This window comes from Gossypium hirsutum, chromosome A12 (genome assembly GCF_007990345.1).
Source record: "Gossypium hirsutum isolate 1008001.06 chromosome A12, Gossypium_hirsutum_v2.1, whole genome shotgun sequence".
Lineage (NCBI taxonomy): Eukaryota > Viridiplantae > Streptophyta > Magnoliopsida > Malvales > Malvaceae > Gossypium > Gossypium hirsutum.
In genome coordinates, this window is record NC_053435.1 from 7,205,458 (window position 1) to 7,227,175 (window position 21,718).

General features: G+C 37.0%; 2 protein-coding genes and 1 pseudogene across 2 annotated transcripts; 1 reads left to right on the forward strand and 2 right to left on the reverse strand.

Annotated features, from left to right (window-relative positions):
* Positions 1-7,327: 7,327 nt before the first annotated feature.
* Positions 7,328-21,003, reverse strand: LOC107920709 (COBRA-like protein 2; annotated as a pseudogene).
* Positions 7,921-11,331, forward strand: LOC107927822 (ER lumen protein-retaining receptor erd-2.2). Its single transcript, XM_016858950.2, has 6 exons — positions 7,921-8,241; positions 9,237-9,436; positions 10,113-10,253; positions 10,336-10,416; positions 10,792-10,916; positions 11,025-11,331. Exons 1-6 carry the CDS (start codon positions 8,019-8,021, stop codon positions 11,071-11,073), a joined length of 819 nt encoding a protein of 272 aa, XP_016714439.2. The 5' UTR covers positions 7,921-8,018; the 3' UTR covers positions 11,074-11,331.
* LOC107927811 (type III polyketide synthase B) lies at positions 11,596-13,298 on the reverse strand. Its single transcript, XM_016858939.2, has 2 exons — positions 12,899-13,298; positions 11,596-12,765 (listed from the first exon to the last, which is right to left on the reverse strand). The coding sequence occupies exons 1-2, from the start codon at positions 13,080-13,082 to the stop codon at positions 11,756-11,758; spliced, it is 1,194 nt and encodes a 397-aa protein (XP_016714428.1). The 5' UTR covers positions 13,083-13,298; the 3' UTR covers positions 11,596-11,755.
* Positions 21,004-21,718: the final 715 nt, after the last annotated feature.

Consider the following 21,718-nt stretch of genomic DNA (forward strand, 5'->3'; position numbering starts at 1 on the left):
ATGATAAAAATCGAAAAAGTGATTTATAGAGTTTTAGAGAAGTTGGACAAGCAAAATTTGAAGCATGTTCTTACAATTGATATGTATCAAGTCGAGGTATCTATGAGTTAAGTTGAAGCCTAGTCTCAAATCCAAAGCAAAAAATTCACATTATTGTTTAAAAATTAAAAATTATTTTATATTTATAAATTTTTATAATTAAATTTAAATAATATTTTAAAATGCTTAATTTAAATTCGAGTTTACCTAAAGACAAAGAATTTTGCCCAAGTGGGGCCGAGTGGAGTAGGCTACTTTGTCCATGGACAAGTTTAATGTCAAGTCTAAGGTCAGTAAAAGTACCATCGAGATATTTATATTAGGAGTAAAATTACATTTTATCGCTTATACTAAAAAATGGGCAAATTAGCCCCAGTACGTAAAAAAATAGTGCAAATTGGCCATCTATTTTTCTTTTTTCAAATTTTTTTAACTGACGTGAAATTAATGGGTGAGTAATGACAAAATGCTATGTTAATAAATATTTTAAATTATAAAAACCCAAAAAATAAATAATCTTTTAATAATTATTTAAAAAATCACAACCAGTATGAATCTAAAAAAAATCATAGGAAATTATTTAAAATTTATTAAAATTTATAGAAATATTGAACTTACTAAAAATTATTAAAAACATCCATAATGAATTTAAGCAAATGATTGTCTATGTTCAAATAAAAAGGGATAAACTTTTGTCCAGATTCATTCTAGAGTGATTTTTTAAAAATTATTAAATAATTATACAAAATTATTTCAGAATTATAAATAATTTTTTAAATTTTTTAAAATTAATAATTAAAATATTATGAAAGGTTAAAAATAAAATAATTAAAATTTATTAAACATATATATTTTTTATTTTTATTATGTGTCAAAATGTGAAACTGCTACATATTATTATGAACGTTAATCAAATATCTAAAAGGAATATCAATTTAAGTTACTATTTGTAAGTTTAAGCACTAATTAAATATGAAGTAAATAAAAATCGTGAAATTAATGTACTTTGTATATATTATTAATTTTAATATACTTACCCTTTAAATTATAGGCTGGGGTAGTGGGTTTTGCAAGGTACTGGTGGATAGTGATAGTTTGGCAGTAGCTAGAATGGTGAATGGGGAAAATACCGTGGGCAATAATTTGGCTATAATGAGGAACATAAAGGAACTGAGTAGACAATGACAGACGCAAATTCAACATGTTTTTCGTGAAGCTAACAATGCAGCTGACATTTCGGCGAACCAGTCATTAACAAAGCTCCGTGATTACGCATCTATGTAACAACCATCTTAAGGGCTAGGAAAAATCTTACTAGGAGATGTTACACCGTGTTTTTTTTTACTTAAAAATAAAAATAAAAAATACTATAAAGATAGTGTTGTTCCAATAGGGTCGGAAACGTGTAAATTATTGTACTAAAAAATCACACAAAGTTCAATTCCCAGGGAAGAGAGGTGGATCACATGGATCTCTTAAATACTAAGTCTTTCCTTAGACAGAATATCCCTTCTATAGTAATTTAATAGCACAATTAAATACTACTATTATACCCTCAAATATTGAAAGAAAAATAGGATAAGAAAGAACACAAGAGTTTTAACGAGGTTCGGTAAATTATACCTACGTCCTCGGGCACTAACACCAGATGATAACTTTACTATCTCCAAAGTATTACAAACAAATAGAATTCCTTAAGAATTCTCAAATGGGAGAAGAGAGAAAACTAAGAGAGAAAGATTGGTTGGGATGAATTGAAATGAGAAATGAGAAGGCCTATTTATAGTTGAGGTTCAAGGACCAAACAATAAATAGCCCATTATCTCAAGGACTAAAAAAAAATTATCCCTTGCCACTTTTCCAAAGTTGGTGGTTGTCATTATTGATTGTCTCCCATTAATGTTAATGGCAACCATTATTAATTGTCTTCCATTAATGTTAATAATCTCCACATTGAAGATTTGATTAGGATAATCACATCTTCACACACTTCCTTCAACTCCCCAAATTCATAAAGCTATCTTTTGTAGTGCCTACAAATGCGCTCTCGAGCGCCATACACCTGAAGGTGCTCAAATTCTCAGGATGTTAATCAAGTTCAAACAATGATTAAACTTGATTGTTGTTACCACCTTGGTCATCATATCTGCGGGATTATCTGCTGTCGGAATCTTCTGAAGTAGAATTTTTCCTTTTTCAAAGACTTCCCGCACAAAGTGATATCTTACGTCGATATGCTTGGTTCTTGAATGATAAACTTGATTTTTCGCTAAATGAATAGCGCTCTGACTGTCACAATATAAACTTATGTGACTTTGAACAACTCCTAAGTCTTTCAACAATCCATTAAGCCAAATAGCCTCCTTAACAGCTTCTGTAACTGCCATATATTCTGCCTCTGTAGTAGACACAGCTACTGTAGACTGTAAGGTAGACTTCCAACTCACTGGGGCTTTCGCAAGAGTAAACAGATACCCCGTAGTTGAACGACGTTTATCTAAATCACCAGCAAAGTCGGAATCAACATATCCAACTACAAACTGACCAAGTGCTTCATCCTGTTCAAAAATTAAACCAACATCTACGGTTTTTCGAAGATACTGTAGAATCCATTTCACAGCTTGCCAATGTCCTTTTCCAGGATCATGCATATACCTGCTCACAACTCCAACAGCTTGTGAAATGTCAGGCCTCGTACACACCATCGCATACATCAAACTCCCAACTGCATTAGCATATGGGACTTTCGCCATATATTCTCTTTCATCTTTAGTCTTCGGAGATAATTGAGCACTAAGTTTCAAATGAGAAGCAAGTGGGGTACTTACATGTTTTGTGTTTTCATTTACACCAAAACATTGTAATACCTTTTTCAGATATTGCTTCTGATTTAAACAGAGCTTGCCTCTCGGTCTATCTCTACTTATCTCCATGCCGAGAATCTTCTTGGCCTCACCTAGATCTTTCATCTCGAACTCTTAATTCAACTGAGCCTTCAGCTTATCTATCTCATTTTGGCTCTTCGAAGCGATTAACATATCATCAACATACAAGAGTAGATAAATGAAAGATCCGTCATGCAGCTTCTGCAAATATACACAATTGTCATATTTGCTTCTTGTGTACTTCTGCCTTCTCATAAAGCTATCAAATCGCTTGTACCACTGCCTCAGGGATTGCTTCAATCCATATAGCGATTTGTTAAGCTTACAAACCCAATTTCTACCACCAGCATCTGTGTATCCTTCTGGCTGAGTCATATAGATCTCCTCTTCTAACTCACCATGCAAGAAAGCCGTCTTAACATCAAGTTGAGCTAGCTCCAAATTCAACTGTGCTACCAAGGCCAACAAAATTCTAATGGAGGAATGCTTCACAACAGGGGAAAATACATCATTGTAGTCAATTCCCTCCTTCTGAGCGTAGCTTTTAGCTACCAATCTTGCCTTGTAGCGAATATCCTTCTTGCTAGGAGATCCATCTTTCTTTGCGAATACCCACTTGCATCCGATTGCACTTTTACCTTTCGGTAATTGCGCCAACTCCCAAGTATTGTTCTTCCGGAGAGACTGCATTTCTTCATCCATGGCACTTTTCCATTTATCACTTTCTAAGCTTTGCATTGCTTCTTAATAAGTGATAGGAATATCATCAACAACGGGAAGGGCGTAGGCCACCATATCAGTAAATCGAGCAGGTTTACGAATTTCTCTCCGTGGCCTTGCAACTGCAACTGGTTCTGGTGTACTTAGTAGTTCTTGGGTCAGAACCTCTTCAACCTCTAATTCCTCCATTGTGGCTGGAGAATTAGACTTATTAACTGGGCAAATCCCCATCTGCTCAAACTCCACCTGTTTTGGAGTACACTCCACATGCTGTGGAGTTTGCTCATCTGAATATCTTTATCTGCTACCTTTTTCAATGTGGCAGATTCATCAAAGGTAACATCTCCGCTACAGATCATTTTCTTTATGCTTAAGCACCAAAGACGAAATCCCTTCACTCCAGAAGTGATTCCCATAAAGAGAGCTTTCTTTGCCCTCGGATCTAACTTTGACTCCTTCACATGGTAATATGCAGTGGTTCCAAACACATGTAAGGAATCATAATCTGTAGCCAGTTTTCCAGACCATACCTCCATAGGAGTTTTTCTTTCTAATGCAGATGATGGCAAACGATTAACAAGATGGCCAGCGTATGTCACAGCCTCAGCCCAAAATTGCTTGCCCAACCCAGCATTGGACAACATACATCGAACTTTCTCCAGCAATGTTCGATTCATACGCTCTGCCAATCCATTCTGCTGTGGTGTATCCCTAACTGTGAAGTGTCGAACAATACCATACTCTTGGCACACATCGAAGAACGAATCACTTTTATATTCCCCTCCATTGTCCGTCCTAAGCCGCTTGATTTTCTTGCCAGTCTGGTTTTCGATCATAGTTTTCCATTTAAGAAAAACTCTAAGCACTTCATCCTTAGTTCTCATGGTATACACCCAAACTCTTCTGGAAAAGTCATCAACAAAAGTAACAAAGTAGTGTTTTCCTCCCAATGAAGGTGTCTTGGAAGGCCCCCACACATTTGAGTGAACATATTCCAAAATACCTTTTGTATTATGGATAGCAGTACTGAATTTCACTCTCTTTTGCTTTCCCAGAACACAATGCTCGCAAAATTTTAATTTGTAAGCCTTTGCACCTTTCAACAATCATTGCTTTGCCAGAATTTGCAAGAATTTTTCGCTGGCATGTCCCAACTTCATATGCCACAACTGTATTTAGTCCAATTCTTTGTTGCCGGAAGCTGCAGCGACTGCTCCAATAACTGTACTACCTTGGTAGTAATACAAGTTATTTTTCCTGATGCCCTTCAATATCACAAGTGCGCCAGATGTCACTTTCAAAACTCCATCTCTCATAGTAACAACTGAACCATTGGATTCCAAGGCTCCCAATGAGATGAGATTTTTCTTCAAACTGGGCACGTACCGAACATCAGTCAGAACTCTGGTTGATCCATCTTTATTCTTTAATTGGATTGAACCTATCCCAACAGTTTTACAGGCATTGTCATTGCCCATATAAACAACTCCTCCATTTAGTTCTACTAAATCAGAGAACCACTCCCGGTTAGGGGACATATGATAGGTACAACCTGAATCCAATATCCACTCATCTGAATGGAACGACGATGATGATGCAACCAGTGATAGTTCAGAGTCACTAGTATCATGCTTAGCAACACAAGCATCTACAGCAGCTTTTCCCTTATTCTTCAGCTTTGGACAATTTTTCTTCCAGTGGCCTTTCTCATGACAAAAAGCACATTCATCTTTCCCGAGTCTAGACTTTGACTTTGATCTCCCCTTTTGAGTTTTCTTCCGAGTGTATGAACGACCTCGGACTACTAAAGCTTCTGTATCTCTGATTGAGTTTTTCTGTTTGTCCTTCTTTCTCTGTTCATAACTGTATAAGGCCGCACAGACTTCGCTCAGAGATATATCACTCCTGCCATGAAGTAGAGTAGTTTCTAGGAACTCAAACTCCTCAGGAAGTGACCCCAACAGCATCAAAGCCAAATCTTCATCTTTGAATGTCTCATCCATATTCAGCAAATCAGTGACTAACTGATTAAATTTGGTGATGTGATCATTCATTGTGGTACTTGGGACGTATGTGAAGCGAAACAGTCTTTTCTTCAAGTGGAGCTTATTTTGACTATTTTTCTTCAAAAATTTTTCTTCAAGTGCCACCCACAACTTATTTGCAGAAGTCTCCTTTGAAAAAGCATACCTCTGCTCTCGAGAAAGGCATGATCGAATTGTGCCACATGCCAACCGATTGATCGCCTTCCAATCTTTCTCCTGTATATCATCTGGTTTCTCTTCATCAATGGCAATGTCTAGACCCTGCTGAAAAAGGGCATCTAGAACCTCACTTTTCCACATACCAAAATGGCCCGTGCCATCAAAGATCTCCACGGCCAATCTTGCATTTGCAATTGTCGGTCTTGTCCACATGGACGATGTTGAAGCTCCTACACCGACCGTTTTCTCCATAATCTTTCAATATACCTAAGGAAATCTTTTCTGATGTGGAAGATCAGTTTAAACTGCAACCACAGAGCATACTACGATTAACCTTCGGCTCTGATACCACTTGTTGTTCCAATAGGGTCGGAAGCGTGTAAATTATTGTACTAAAAAATCACACAAAGTTCAATTCCCAGGGAAGAGAGGTGGATCACATGGATCTCTTAAATACCAAGTCTTTCCTTAGACAGGATATCCCTTCTATAGTAATTTAATAGCACAATTAAATACTACTATTATACCCTCAAATATTGAAAGAAAAATAGGACAAGAAAGAACACAAGAGTTTTAACGAGGTTCGGTAAATTATACCTACGTCCTCGGGCACTAACACCAGATGATAACTTTACTATCTCCAAAGTATTACAAACAAATAGAATTCCTTAAGAATTCTCAAATGGGAGAAGAGAAAAAACTAAGAGAGAAAGATTGGTTGGGATGAATTGAAATGAGAAATGAGAAGGCCTATTTATAGTTGAGGTTCAAGGACCAAACAATAAATAGCGCATTATCTCAAGGACCAAAAAAAAATTATCCCTTGCCACTTTTCCAAAGTTGGTGGTTGTCATTATTGATTGTCTCCTATTAATGTTAATGGCAACCATTATTAATTGTCTTCCATTAATGTTAACAGATAGAAATGGGTAAAAGTAGGAGATGTTACGTGTATTAGTTACAGTAACACATTGGTTTTTTACTTTTAAAAAAAAGTAAAAGTAGGTAAAAGTATTATTGGAATATTTATATTATCTAAAAAAAATTGAAGTGAGCAAAATTACTATAGAAATTATTTTTATATTAAAAGATGAATTATATTTTATTTTCTCTACTAATAAAATGAATAAATTAGTTATTTTACATTAGATTAAAAAGTAAATTGATCATTTATGTTAAAATTTCATTCATTTACACGGTTAAAATTAGTGTGATTGATAAAATAACCAGATAATAACATGTGATGTTTTACATGTACCTTATATTGATATCATGGATCAATTTTTAACAATAAAAATGAATAAATTTTTAAATAGGAGTACAAAGACTAATTTTTACATTTAAATAAAAAAATAAAATACAATCTAACTTTCTATATAAAGACCTCTATGATACTTTAATCAGTAAAAATATATTCTATAAAACGTTCAATGGAGCTACCTTTCATTGGTCTTTCGGTGAATATGTTTATTGGGCGAGATCATTAGGCGAAGTTAGAATCATTTAAACCTCCCCTAGTTCTAGGCATAATAAAATGCGTGTTTTATTACTATGATTTGCTGCTAAAATATTCAAAATTGTTTTAATATTTAAACATTTATGAATCTCCTAAAATCCTCAAAATACATTAAAAAAAATTAAAAAATTCAACATACCTTAGTAGATTTGATATTCCAAATTTGTTTTGGAATGGAGAAATTGCAAAATAACAACAACAACGTAACAAAAGAGTGGTGGTGGTAATGAAAAAGGAAGAAGACAAAAACAAAAGAATGGTCGTGTTGGGGGGGGGGGAGATCAAAGATGGTAAGCTAACTCTCTTTTGAACTGTTTGTTGGTCAAACCCATCGAAGTCAGAGGGAGATATCCCAAAGTCAAGATTTTAGTTAACATTGGTTGATTACCGTATCCAAGTTGTAATGTTTTAACACTAATTTAACGTTGTAGGCAAGTAGTTTTAATTATTGGTCACCAAACATAATTTAATTCAGATCCATTATTCCAAACCCAATAAAAAACCCTCAAATTTTTTTAAGTAAATTTAAGATATAGATTAGTAGAAGAAAAATTAATTCTTACGTCAACCCCCAATAGACTCGCATTAGCAATCCACAAATGCCAAAATTTTCCCACGCTTTCTCTCTTTCTTGAGAACAAAGAAAAAAAAAACATGAGGGTACAGCAGAGGCCGATCCGCGCGATGTCGATGTGGGTGAGACGACAGCCGCCGAAGGTGAAGGCTTTTTTGGCGGTAGTATCGGGGATGGCAGCGCTTGTTCTTCTTCGTTTCATCGTAAACGACCATGACAATCTCTTCGTCGCCGCCGAGGCTGTCCACTCCATCGGAATCTCTGTCCTTATCTATAAGCTTATTAAGGAGAAGACTTGTGCTGGTAATTGCGAATAAAGCTTGAATCTTTTTGATAAAGGAATTCTAGATTTGTTATTAGAATTGTTTTTGATTAATTTGTAGCTTAAACTTAATACATGGATGCTTTTACCCTAATTTAGTAATTTAAGGAACTCATGAAGGGTAATGATTAATTTGCAAAATTTTGAAGGTTTGGGTTTGGTCTTGTGGCAGGCTTTGATGAGAAATTATTTTATTTCCGATGCCTAGAATTATATATATATATTTGGGGTGTTAATAATCATTATAGGGTATCATATCAATTTACATTGAAGGGTTTCTTCTTGATGCAAAGTGCCTCTTATGCTTCATTGGTAGCAATAAACTAATTTCACTTGGTAATTTTTAGTCACTCACATGACTTCTTTTGTTTTAAGAAAAGGGGAGGAAAGTTTTTAACTTATTTTGAATATATCTTTTTTTTTACTAAGTTTTACTTCTCCTTTTAATTTCAAGTTTAAATTTGTACTAATTATTCTTTATGTTATGACAAAATGTTTTTCTACTCGCGTAATAATAAACCTTTCTCTTGCTAAATAACCAAGCAAGGTACTAGAGAATTACAAGGGCCTTGTATGCTGCAATGTATGATTTGATCGAAACTAATATCGTACAGATTAGGAATGGGAAACTATATTCCCGTTCAATCAATATGCTAATTCTTTTTGCATGAGTATCTAATGCAATTTTTAGGGTTTCCCCTAACTGTACGTATGACAAGAATGTTTGATTGATAAATAAATGTTGTTTTTGGAGCACAAATACTTGTTCCCTTTCTCACATCTATGACAATCCTGGCATGCTTAATACTTTTTGGTTGTTAAAATGCTGTATGCCTGTTAGTCTTGGTCAACTGTATACACGACATAAATGATTGAATTAGGTAACCCTAGATTATTGGTTAAGCATGCGAAGAAAGTCTTTGTTGGAAAAAATATTGATTTTACTCATTCAATAAAAAATTTTGAATGGTTGCAGGGCTATCGCTCAAATCCCAAGAACTAACAGCTATTTTTTTAGCTGTTAGGCTGTATTGTAGCTTTGTCATGGAATATGATATACATACGCTACTTGATTTAGCCACATTGGCAACAACTTTATGGGTTATTTATATGATCCGTTTCAAACTAAAGTCCAGCTACATGGAAGACAAGGACAACTTTGCTTTATATTATGTTGTGAGTTTTCATCAGTCATATGAACTTTTATTTACTTGCAATTATGTGTATGCAGCCCTGTCCTACATATTGTTGAATTTAGAAATGGACCATATATCCTGTTTTTCTTGTTTTCCTAGTCAATAGATGGCCATGTTTTGCAGTAGAGCCAACGCTCTCTATCATCTGAGGTGTATGTAATCTTGAAAGTGCTTGGTATGCTTACAGAAGCAGTTGCTAAATATTTTTCTCCTATCTATGATGGTAGTTGTCAGGGATTTCCTGTTGGTTTGGAGATCTGCATATTCTTAAAAATTATTAAATTTTATTTCTTTTCAATCTCTGTTTCTTAAATAAGACATCTGCGTATTATTTGAGATGCTTTGTTCTCTTTTCCTTTTTCACGTGTTGCTCTTTAGATCAGTGCTGGTCTTCTATCTATTGAGTTCTCATTTGTCTTCAGTTGTTCTTAGTGCTGTTTGTTTCGAATTCCAATTTGAAAGTCACCTTGCACCTCATCCCTCTTGTTTTGATTTAATAAATACTGTTATGTAACCAATTGAAGAAAATTATTAGCTTGTTCTTGTTGCAACGCATGGACATACATATTAATTGCACAATTGTCTTCTTTGTTGCTCAAGTGGATATTCTGAGCTCATTCTTGAAGTCATAACCTGACTTTTGAGTTTGAATGCAGCTTGTCCCATGTGCTGCACTGGCCCTATTTATTCACCCCTCTACTTCTCATAATCTAGTGAACCGGATTTTCTGGGCATTCTGTGTATATCTAGAAGCTGTTTCAGTTCTACCCCAGCTGCGAGTGATGCAAAATACCAAGGTATAAATTACTTAATGATAGATAAACATTCAGAAGGTTTATTTATAAGATTACCATCTCTAACTCATCTTCGTGCTTACAGATTGTTGAGCCTTTCACAGCTCATTATGTATTTGCACTGGGTGTTGCAAGGTTCCTCAGCTGTGCTCACTGGGTTCTCCAGGTTTGATCTTGTGACTTGATTGTGATTGATTTTGGTTATCTTTTTATTAATGTTTAGCAATTTTGAAATTGAGGCCTACTTGGAGCATTAATTGGATGCTAGTCTGTGGTTAAATTTTGTCTGCTTTAGAAATAATAGACAACTTGAGTCTGCTTGATGAATGATCCTGAAGGTCGAATTGATTGCATATTGCCTAGATGAGTCTGGTTCTAGATGTTCATATATGTCATTTCAGTTAGCTGCATTTTATGTCAACATAAGTAATTCTGCATGGAGGGGAAATCTCTGTATGATGCTGATTGGAGAAGTGTCATTGTAAATTATTGTGAGGGCAATTGCATTCAGATATTAATTCATTCCTACTGCTTTCAACAGGTTTTAGACAGTCGAGGACACTTGCTGGTAGCCCTGGGTTATGGATTGTGGCCCTCCATGGTTCTTATTTCGGAAATTGTCCAAACTTTCATTTTAGCAGACTTCTGTTACTATTATATTAAGAGGTTGGTTACAAATACATTATAATGTGTGGTATACAAGTATAATAACTAATACTATAGTCTACCGAAACATTGTTAATGTTTACTTATATAATCATTTATATTTTGCAGTGTCTTTGGAGGGCAGCTTGTTCTTCGTCTTCCCTCCGGAGTAGTATAAGTGAAGATTCTGTTTTGCTTTGGTTGATGAGCTTGTTTGCCGGAAAAAGCATTATTCGGTTAAAAATGTGACTAGGCATCCCAGTTCAAATTCTGGTTTTTGCTCTTGACATGTTTCTTATGACTGGAAATTAGCGGATTGTTTGTAAATTTCGGGGTGCAGAAACTTTGGGTGGATATATATTGAAAACATTTCGTAGATGGATTAATTTTTTATGTCAAATGCTAATCTTTTGCTTATATGAAGTTAATTATTGTAGACTGTTCCTAGATGTGATGATATGCATTGGCTCTCAGCTAGCGTACAATTTTTAATTTGAAGTAATAATCTAACAGGTCTGGATGGAAATGAATAGAAGTTCTAGCTTACAGTTCCAAAATATACTTTGACTGAAACTGGCTTTAGATGATTATCAACCTTTCATATTTTGGAGACATTGAGAATTCACTTTCCCACCTGTTTACAAGATTGCATGTAAAAAGATCAGTTTGACTGAAGCTTTTAGAGAATCAAATGACAGAATACAAGAAATAATAATCATATAGATTTAGAGTATTCAGTTTCGTAGATTCTTTATGAAACATGAAATGCATAAGGTCTCCTTTTGCATGCATGATAATTGATTTTCACTATGATTATATAATAGAAGATCCAACTTCTTTGAAGTTGTAAGACGTTATTCTTATACTGTCAGGTTTCTTGCAAGAATACCCTCGAAGGTAACCCCTGGTCCAAAAGCTAAAATCAAGCCCCATTCACTCTCTTCTTCTTGGCACTCTTTCTTCTGCTGCTGCTGCTTCTTCAAGATCTCTTCTATCATGTATTCCAACACATACACAATTGTGTTACTGCTAGCATTTCCATAATCCATCAACGCTCTTCTACTGGCACTTAGTTTCTCTGGAAACAAATCTAGTCGTTTTTCTATTCTGTTCAAGATTGCAGGTCCACCAGGATGAACAGCCCAGAACATCTTGTTGTAGTCCTTGTCAGTCAATCCAACGGTTGCCATCAACTTCTCACAGAAACTTTCAACGTTATCTTCAATTATCTGAGGAAGCTCCCTTGCAAGCTTGAAACTAATCCCCTCCTCTGTAAGTTTCCCATCAATCGTCTTCTCAGTATCAGGCAAGAAATTCTGGATTGCAGTGTGAAGCTCAAAGAGAGGTCTCTCAATGCTCAAAACTGGATCAGAGCCAATGATCATAGCTCCAGCACCATCGCCAAAAAGAGCTGCACCAACCAGGTCATATGGTCTATCTGCACTTGGAGGTTTGAAACCAATAATGGTAGTTTCAGAAGTAGCTAGCAAGATCCGACTTCCGGGATTGTTTTCGGCAATGTCTTTTGCTACACGAAGGCCAGCTGCACCCCCAGAGCAACCCATGAAATAGAGCATCACACGTTGCGTCTCAGGGCTGAGTCCAAGTCCTTTGGCCAAGTAAAGGTCACCACCAGGCAGCCGAGCTTCACTCGAGGAAACATAGACTAAGTGGGTTAAGTCTGATATAGGCCTGCCCCATTTTTTGATACAAACTCGTGAGGCTTCAACAGCCATCTCCGTGACAGCATCGTTACAGATATCCAATCGTTGCTTCACAGTGGGGAGTCCCTCAATGGCAAGCTCTGGATACTGCTTCAGGATTTCTTCTGACATGACCACATACCTTGTTTTAACAGTAGTTGTCTTGCCTGCCAAGAGCCAAAATGAAGGGAAATATGTTAAATAACTGTTGAAGTTGAGACTGAAAAAAGGAAGAAGGGAGAGGGGAGACTAGCAATATAGCAAGCAAAATAAATCAGAGGTGGAAGTTGGTAGTGTTACAGAGTCGGCTTAGCTTCTTCCTGAGATCTGGGTCATCGCAGTTGGTGTTCTTAAAATACCCATCAACCAGAAACTCTTGCATGACAAGCTGGTGAGGGAAAGCCTTGCCCAGAGCCAGAATTGTGGCTTTCCCGGGGTTCACCATCTTTGGGAAACCTTCTTTTGGTTCCTCTTCACTCCCCATATTTTCTTCCCTGAAACGTTACTGAATTTACTCCCTCGGGAGGTTGTATAGGAACTGTTTTACCTGCACAGGAGTATTGATGGTAAGCTACTCTCTATATATATTTATATATATATTTTCGGTGCTTCTGCAAGCACAATTTTTTAGAGCAAGCTTAAAGGGAGTTGTGGATTACTCATTCCTATTAAGAAAAATGAGAAAGGTGTCATTATTATTATATTGAGAAAGAGTCGTTGAGAAGTAAGAACTTCATGCAGTTCATTTTAACAAGCGTTGGTTGGGGTTTGGTTCGAGGTTTAAATTTGCATTTTACTGTATTGATAGCATGGTAGGATACGTCAATTGCTATGTAAATATGTACCCAAAGTCCTTAATTTATTTGGTGGAGTTTTGCTGATAAAGAAAAACAAACCTGCCGGGCTTGAATCATTTGCCAAGATATTCTACTATCTACTCCAATGCATTTACAGTGTTGGTTGATCTGTCAAAGAATGCCTATGAGGAAAAGAACAATAAAATAACAAAATGCAGTGATGACAGGATTTAGTTCGTCTTCCCCACATCACTGCATGTAGATTTGATCGTCACCCCCCGGGTACCGTTACCTTATATCAAACATATTCTCTGTCAGCCTTGACTTGAGTTCAAGTTTCATCTTTTTTCTTTTTAATTAAGGATTCGTGTTGGATTCAAAACTAAAAACACAAAAGCTAAGCATACAAATGAAGAACTTTAAGCTGAAATCTTCACCTTTCAATGAATTATAAGGATTGTTGTAAAGGTTTCCTATTATTTTTATAAAGGATTCGATCTTTGTAACTATACTACCCCCCAAAAAATGCCTTACAATGAATTTATGGGAAAAATAACAAAAATTCCCACCAAGTTATGATTTGGTGAGCAAACATTTACAGAGATTTTATTTATCCATATCAAGTAAATAATCTCTTGAAAGTCAGATAGATGCAAAGAAGAAAAACTGGGTTAGTAGGTTTCAAGCTGGAGCTGACATTTGGTAGCATGGGGAAAGTGTCTGGAAGTGGCATTTGTGTTGGATCTAAGTGCAACAGCAGCAAGCTTCAACAGAATGCTTGTCAAGCAAGTCTCATGACTTGCAGGAGAAACAAAGCAGAAAACTCAAATAGATTTTGAAGCAAAACTAAAAACGGAGAGCATATGGATGAAAACTTGTTGAATTCATTCAAAAAACTGAATATGGCACAAAGCCAATACATAAACAAGCTTACAACTTGACAAAACAGTAGGTTAACCTAAACTTCACCTACTACCACTAACAAACTTAGTAACTTGAGCTAATTAACTTGTACAAATCAACAAAGCTGATTAATCAGCTCAATCACCATCAGTTTTACATCAAATATAAACCTAACATAGTTGAAATACAACTAAGTTACATTGCATTAACTTAAAAATACAAAATAAGTAAAAACACAGCTTGCTGACTTGATGAACTTGCAGCTTCTGCATGTAGTGCCCTCGACAGTTTTGGTTGCTGCATGCTGACCATGGCTTCAACACTCCTCCTTGGTTAGCATGTTGCAAACTCCCATCTTAGTTCTTAGGTGTTGAAACTTGGAAACACTGAGTGCCTTTGTCAAAATGTCAGCAGTTTGCTCTTCAGAACTACAATGAACTAATTTGATAACATGAGCTTGCTCCATTTCTCGAACTGCATGAAGTTTGATGTTGAAATGCTTGGTCCTTCCATGAAAGACAGGGTTCTTTGCAATTGCAACAGCAGATAGGTTGTCACACATTATCTCTGTTGCTTCATTCTGCTCATGGTTAAGATCAGCTAAGATTTTTCTAAGCCATATGGCTTGATTAACTGCTGCAGCAGCAGCTATATATTCAGCCTCTGCAGTAGATTGTGCTACTACTGCCTGTTTCTTTGAACTCCAGCAAATCATACCAGAGCCTAGGTTGAATGCATAACCTGTTGTGCTCTTCATATCATCCAAAGAACCTGCCCAATCACTATCACAATAGCCAACTAACTTTAAGTTCTCAGCCTTGGTAAATTGTATTCCATAGGACAAAGTTCCCTTGATGTATCTTAGAACTCTTTTTGCAGCTCTAAAGTGACTTTCATTTGAGCAATGCATGAACCTTGAGAGTAGACTCACAGCATACATTATATCAGGTCTGGTAGCAGTAAAATACAACAAACATCCAACTAGACTTCGATAGGTTGTTTCACAGACCTTTTCATGCTTATCTTGGCTCGAGAGTTTTTCTCCAACAGCAATTGGTGTGCTGGTTGCTTTGCAATTCTCCATTGAGAATTTGTTGAGAACCTTCATAGCAAAGGTCTTTTGACTAAGCCAAATTCCATTTTCAGCTTGAGTTACTTCCATGCCTAAGAAGTAAGACATCAATCCCAAGTCAGACATCTCAAAGTGCTGTTGCATTTTAGCTTTAAAGCTGCTTAGCATCTCTCGATCTCCTCCTGTCACCAGTAAGTCATCGACATATATTGACACAATGAGCTGAATTTCAGTACTAGTCAATTTAACATAGAGAGTTGGCTCACTTAGACTTCTCTCGAATCCCAAACTGGTCAGGTATCCATCAATTCTGCTATACCAGGCCCTTGGAGCCTGTTTCAAGCCATACAAGGCTTTGTTGAGTTTGTACACCATTTCTTCCTTGCCAGACACCTTGAAACCTTAAGGTTGCTCCACATAAATCTCCTCTTCAAGGAATCCATTCAGAAATGCTGATTTTACATCAAGTTGGTGTATCAGCCACTGTTTTTGTGCTGCTAAGGCAACTAGCAGTCTAATGGTGTCTAGCCTGGCCACTGGTGCAAAGGTTTCCAGGTAGTCTGATCCATACCTTTGACTGAAGCCTTTCACAACCAATCTAGCCTTTAACTTGTTTAGGCTACCATCAGCATTGTTCTTGACTCGATAAACCCATTTAACACCAATAATCTTCCTGTTTGTTGGTCTATCAACCAGACTCCAGGTCTGATTCTTTTCAATCATCCTGATTTCTTCAATCATTGCTTGCTTCCAGTCCTCCTGGCTTTCTGCTTCTTCAAAGCAACTTGGTTCAACAGTAGCCACTTGTGCTCTTTCATAAACATCAGCCAGTGATCGAGTGCCTCTGATTGGAACATCATCTACATCCATTTCAGGTGTGTTTTCATCATTTTCAACTTGGTCCAATGCCAGATCTTCAGCCACTGCCTCTGGTTCAGCCTTCTCCCAATTCCAGTGTCATTTTTCATTAAAAACAACATCCCTGCTAACCAATATCTTGTTTGTAGCAGGTTCTAGGATTCTGTAGCCCTTTTTAACCAAGCTATAGCCGATCAGGATCCCTGCTTGAGCTCTTTTATCTAGCTTGCTTCTCTTCTCAGCTGGAACTTGAGTGTAGCACAGACAACCAAAGGTTCTGAGATGAGCCAGTGATGGCTTAAACCCAAACCAGGCTTCAAATGGAGTCTTCTCAGCTAGAGCCTTGGTTGGGAGCCTGTTTTGGAGATAAACTGCTGTGTTAACAGCTTCAGCCCACAGAGTTTTGGGCAAATTCTTCTCAAACAGAAGACATCTTGCCATGTTCATCAAGCTTCTGTTTTTCCTTTCACTGACCCCATTCTGTTGGGGTGTATACACATTAGTCAACTGGTGTTTGATACCTGCTTCTTCACAGTAGGCTTGGAACTGAGCTGAGGTGTACTCAGTTCCATTATCTGACCTCATTGCTCTAAGTTTGCAACCAGACTCAGTTTCAACAGCAGCTTTATACTTCAGGAACACAGATGGAACTTCTGATTTCTGTTTTAGAAAATAAATCCAGCAGTATCTTGTAAAGTCATCAATAAATAGAATAAAGTACCTGCTTCCTTTGAGAGACTCAGTCTTCATTGGTCCACACACATCTGTATGCACAAGCTGGAGCTTCTCTGATGCTCTCCATGTTGTACTTGTTGGAAATGGCAATCTTGCCAATTTTCCTTGCTGACATATCTCACAAAGCTCATCATTCTTCACTGAATCGATGAAATTTTCTGCCAGACCTTCATTGACCATGCGGGCTATGGATTTGTAGTTTGTATGTCCAAGCCTCTGATGCCAGAGTCTAGAGTCATTAGTGGAGGCTATGCAGGCTGAATGTAAGTCATTTGGCCAGTCTACTTCAAAACATTTATCAGTCATGGTGACTGTTATGAGGTTTGATCCACTTGGATAAAAAATTTGACATTCTTTCTCCTTGAACACAACTGAGTAACCTTTCTCAAGTAGTTGAGTTATACTGAGAAGGTTCCTATCGATTTCAGGTACCAAAAGTACATTTGAAATGATTTTGCCACCTGTAGAGGTATGAATCAGCACATCTCCTCTTCCTTCAGCATTAATTAACTGACCATTTCTAATTTTTACTTTGGTTTTGCAGGTTCTGTCCAGGGTTTTGAAGATAGTTGCATCTGGTGACATGTGGTTTGTGCACCCACTGTCTAGAAGCCAACCCTTTGAACCCTTCTTCTGATTTGCTCCACATGACACAGTAAAAACATGTTCTTCTTGATCACTGCTTTCTTCAGCTACTCGAGCTTCTACCTTTTGTTGCTGAAATTGATTCTGTCTTGGTTTGCTTCTATTCTTGCAAACTTTTTCAACATGGCCTTTTTTCTTGCAGTGTTGGCATACTGCATCTGGTCTAAACCAGCATCTATCTTCTGGATGACCAGCTCTTTTACAATGTCTGCAGAGTTGGTCACTGCTCCTAGCAGCATCAGGCTTAGGCCTGTTTTTCTAGAACTTTTTGCCTTTGTGAGTTTTGATGCTCGAGGCTTCTTTGGCTTGAAAAGCCCCTTCCTAGTGCTCCTCTTGTCTGCTGGCTCTTCTTTGCTCTTGTGCATACAAGGCATTGATTAGCTCAGTTAAGGAGATAGTTGTCAAGTCTCTTGAGTCTTTGAGGGATGAAATTTTAGCTTCATACCTCTCTGGTAGAGTGGACATGACTTTCTCAACCATTCTAGCTTCACTGAATTGCTCTCCTAGGAGCCTTATGCTGTTTACAACAGCCATAATCCGATCTGAGTACTGTTTAACTGTTTCTTCCTCTTTCATTTTGAGATTTTCGAAATCTCTTCTCAAGTTGAGCAGCTGTTGTTGCCTTGTTTTCTCAGTCCCCTGAAATTCTTCTTTCAGCTTGTCCCAAGCCTCCTTTGGTGTTTCACAGGCCATGATCCTCATAAAGATCACATCTGTCACACAATTCTATATGCATGACATGGCCTTGTGCCTTTTTGTTCTTTCATCAGTGTGTTGCCTTATTTGAGCAACTGTTGGATTAGCTCGAAGAGGTGCTGGCTCAGCATCTGAGTTAACAACTTCCCATAGATCAAATGCCTGCAGGTAAGTCCTCATCTTAACTGCCCAAATGTTGAAGCCCTCTCCATTGAAGACAGGTGGTGAAGCTGGTGAAAAACCTGATGATGCCATCGTTTTGATACTGAACTACAACAAGTCCTCTAAGAATATGGCTCTAGATACCAATTGTTGGATCTAAGTGCAACAGCAGCAAGCTTCAACAGAATGCTTGTCGAGCAAGTCTCGTGACTTGCAGGAGAAACAAAGCAGAAAACTCAAATAGATTTTGAAGCAAAACTAAAAACGGAGAGCATATGGATGAAAACTTGTTGAATTCATTCAAAAAACTGAATATGGCACAAAGCCAATACATAAACAAGCTTACAACTTGACAAAACAGTAGGTTAACCTAAACTTCACCTACTACCACTAACAAACTTAGTAACTTGAGCTAATTAACTTGTACAAATCAACAAAGCTGATTAATCAGCTCAATCACCATCAGTTTTACATCAAATATAAACCTAACATAGTTGAAATACAACTAAGTTACGTTGCATTAACTTAAAAATACAAAATAAGTAAAAACACAGCTTGCTGACTTGATGAACTTGCAGCTTCTGCATGTAGTGCCCTCGACAGTTTTGGTTGCTGCATGCTGACCATGGCTTCAACAATTTGACAGTCTTCACCATTGAAATATATTCTTCGAGGTAGCGCCCATCAGTTTCTAAGTGTAAAGGAATCTAAATCCTTCCTTAGTAAAATCTGTGTGGATACTGCACCCACTTTATCTTCTTCAGCATAGAGTAGCTCGTCATTATAATACTCAATCCCCCAAAATAGAGCAACCTCATCTGCAAGAGTTCTTCTTAGAAAGAATTATAAAAAAAGTAGGAAAAATCCATCGTAATGACCAGGATTCGGACACCTCCTCAGGGCAAATGGACTCTCTTAATGGAGAGCCTTTGGTTCTAACTGGGGAAGAAGGCTTGAGGGGCTTGTGAGTGCCCAAAGAGGACTTTCAATGTAGCCTAAAAGGGATGATGGCCAAAACCCTGGCACGTGAGGTGAAGCGGGAGATATGTCTGAATCCTGGCCATTGGAACAGTATTGTAAACTGAAAGTACCTGAAAATCCAAAAGAGGGAAGCATTGTACTGTTAAAGCTATATGCAGTTGTACTCTGGCTGAAACCAGGATGCTGAATTAGCACATTCCAGTTTGAATAGTTTCTTTCATAATTGTAGTTTGAGATGGTCAGCTTCACTTTCCAATGTGTAACGTAATTTGTCATTATATGCCAATGAATTCGAATGGGGCACATATGGTCAGTGCACTGAACTATATCATTATTATCAAATGAATCGGATTCTGGTGCACTATAACCTTCTATGGCATTGCATGAAGAAACAAAAGATGAGTGTCATTAAAGCTTGGAAACTATAGCTAGGAAATAGAGGTATTTTGGTTTTGAATTACAAAATGAAGACAATTGTAACCCACCTTATGCATGAAACTGTGTTTTTATCTGCTTCTCTGCATCCACAGCTGCAAGTAGGGCATGATGTGATCTTTGGATTGTAAAATGTGGAGAGTGAAACACAGCATACAGGTGCTTGATTGGCAATAAAGCTCGAATAAGTGCATGTTGATTTCCAAGTTCCTGGTGAACACATGGCTTTCATTTCACAATATTTATTTACCTCTAAATCTCAAGGAGAGCTTTTCAGTATTTAGTGGATACAATGGTGAATAATGAAGTTTAAATTGAATAATTACTGTAAGCTTGGAGTTGTCTTTTACCCCCAATATCAGGATAAACTGTGGGATCAGTATCCTCAATTAAGTCACAAGTATAACCAGGGCCTGGAGCCATGAAAGTAAGATTGATTGGTGCCTGCACATTCGGATTCGCCCCTAAGTTTTCGATCGTCATTTCGAAGGATGAGAATGACTTAGAAGGATTGATAGCCCAAGCAGCAAGAAGACCACCATGACAACAACCATCTGGCATGTTTTCTGATAACGCATCCGGCATAAGATCAGCAATGACAGGGCTTTTCTCGCAAGAGTGCAGCGGTGTTTGGAACTTGAACGATGAACAGTTCCCTTGTTTAGTAGCAAAAGCACCTGCCATAGACAAGATGGTCTCATTCTTGGCCCATGTCCAACCCAATTTCCAACCAGGTTTATCAACATGGCGATATTGATAATAATTTTGAATTGTTACCCTTGCCTGCAAACCAGAACATCCTGAATAATCACATAGTGAATGAGTGAAATGAAACCCTGCAGTGATTATGAATGATATACAAACCACATAGCCTTCTGGTATCCATTGATTAATGTCAAAAGTAACTGTAATGTTGCCATTGGGATCCAAAGGATCATAGCAATCTGCAAGCCAGTAAGAAATGCAAATAATATATCATTAACATTAATTGATAGTTTCATTTATTAATAAGTCTAAGAAACAAAGAATGAGAACTGTTTGATGCCTGATAAAGTGCAAACAGTGATTAACGATATCAGCATCAAAGCAAGTGACCTTTCAAGAGAAAGAAACAGCCCCATTTTTTTTTGGGAAACAAATAGCAAAGTTGAGATATGGGGTTTAGATATTAAGTTGAAAATTTCTGACGAAGTATGTATTGTGATGTTAGTTACTAACAAGGTAGAAATGGTGTGATTCCATCTGGTTAAAACCCAAATCCTCATCACTTTCACAATGCTGGGGTTTGGACAAACTAGAATCATTGGAGAAATCAGAAATGGATATTAAAAGACAAATCCCAGATAGCCAATTAGAAGATTCCTTGAAGGCCGGAAGCATATTAAAGCAAAATGGAAAGTCCTTTCGATTTTGGAATGACATTGTTCGTCCTTTGTGACATCAACTGTTGAAAACCAGTTAAAGATAAGAAATCATCACTTAGCAACAAAATCATCATATTTGAAAGTTGAAACTATCATTGACTTGGAAAACATGTAATTGTTGTAACTACGAACAAAGGTTACTGAATATATACGGTTGACAACCCGACCACTATGAAGCCTTAATGTCTTTTTTACATGTAGCGAGATTATCGAATAATGAGTAAGATTATCATCTATACAGCGACTGAATGTAAGTGATTATTATGAAATTTATCAAATTTATCAAATTTATCAAAAGTAAATTTAGTTAACTAATTAACATGAGTAAAATTACAAGTATGCAAAAACAAAAGAAAGTGTTAACAAAGAATAATAAGCAGCAAATCACAAGATTAATTACTATGACACAAAG

What these genes read in the sequence shown, in the direction of transcription:
- LOC107927822 (XM_016858950.2), top strand. Translation starts at nt 8,019, where the DNA reads ATGAGGGTACAGCAGAGGCCGATCCGCGCGATGTCGATGTGGGTGAGA. An exon ending in TAAGGAGAAGACTTGTGCTG is followed by an intron (nt 8,242 to 9,236) that starts GTAATTGCGAAT and finishes GAATGGTTGCAG; the next exon opens with GGCTATCGCTCAAATCCCAA. An exon ending in GTGCTCACTGGGTTCTCCAG is followed by an intron (nt 10,417 to 10,791) that starts GTTTGATCTTGT and finishes TGCTTTCAACAG; the next exon opens with GTTTTAGACAGTCGAGGACA.
- LOC107927811 (XM_016858939.2), bottom strand. Translation starts at nt 13,082, where the DNA reads ATGGGGAGTGAAGAGGAACCAAAAGAAGGTTTCCCAAAGATGGTGAAC. An exon ending in GAAGAAGCTAAGCCGACTCT is followed by an intron (nt 12,766 to 12,898) that starts GTAACACTACCA and finishes GGCTCTTGGCAG; the next exon opens with GCAAGACAACTACTGTTAAA.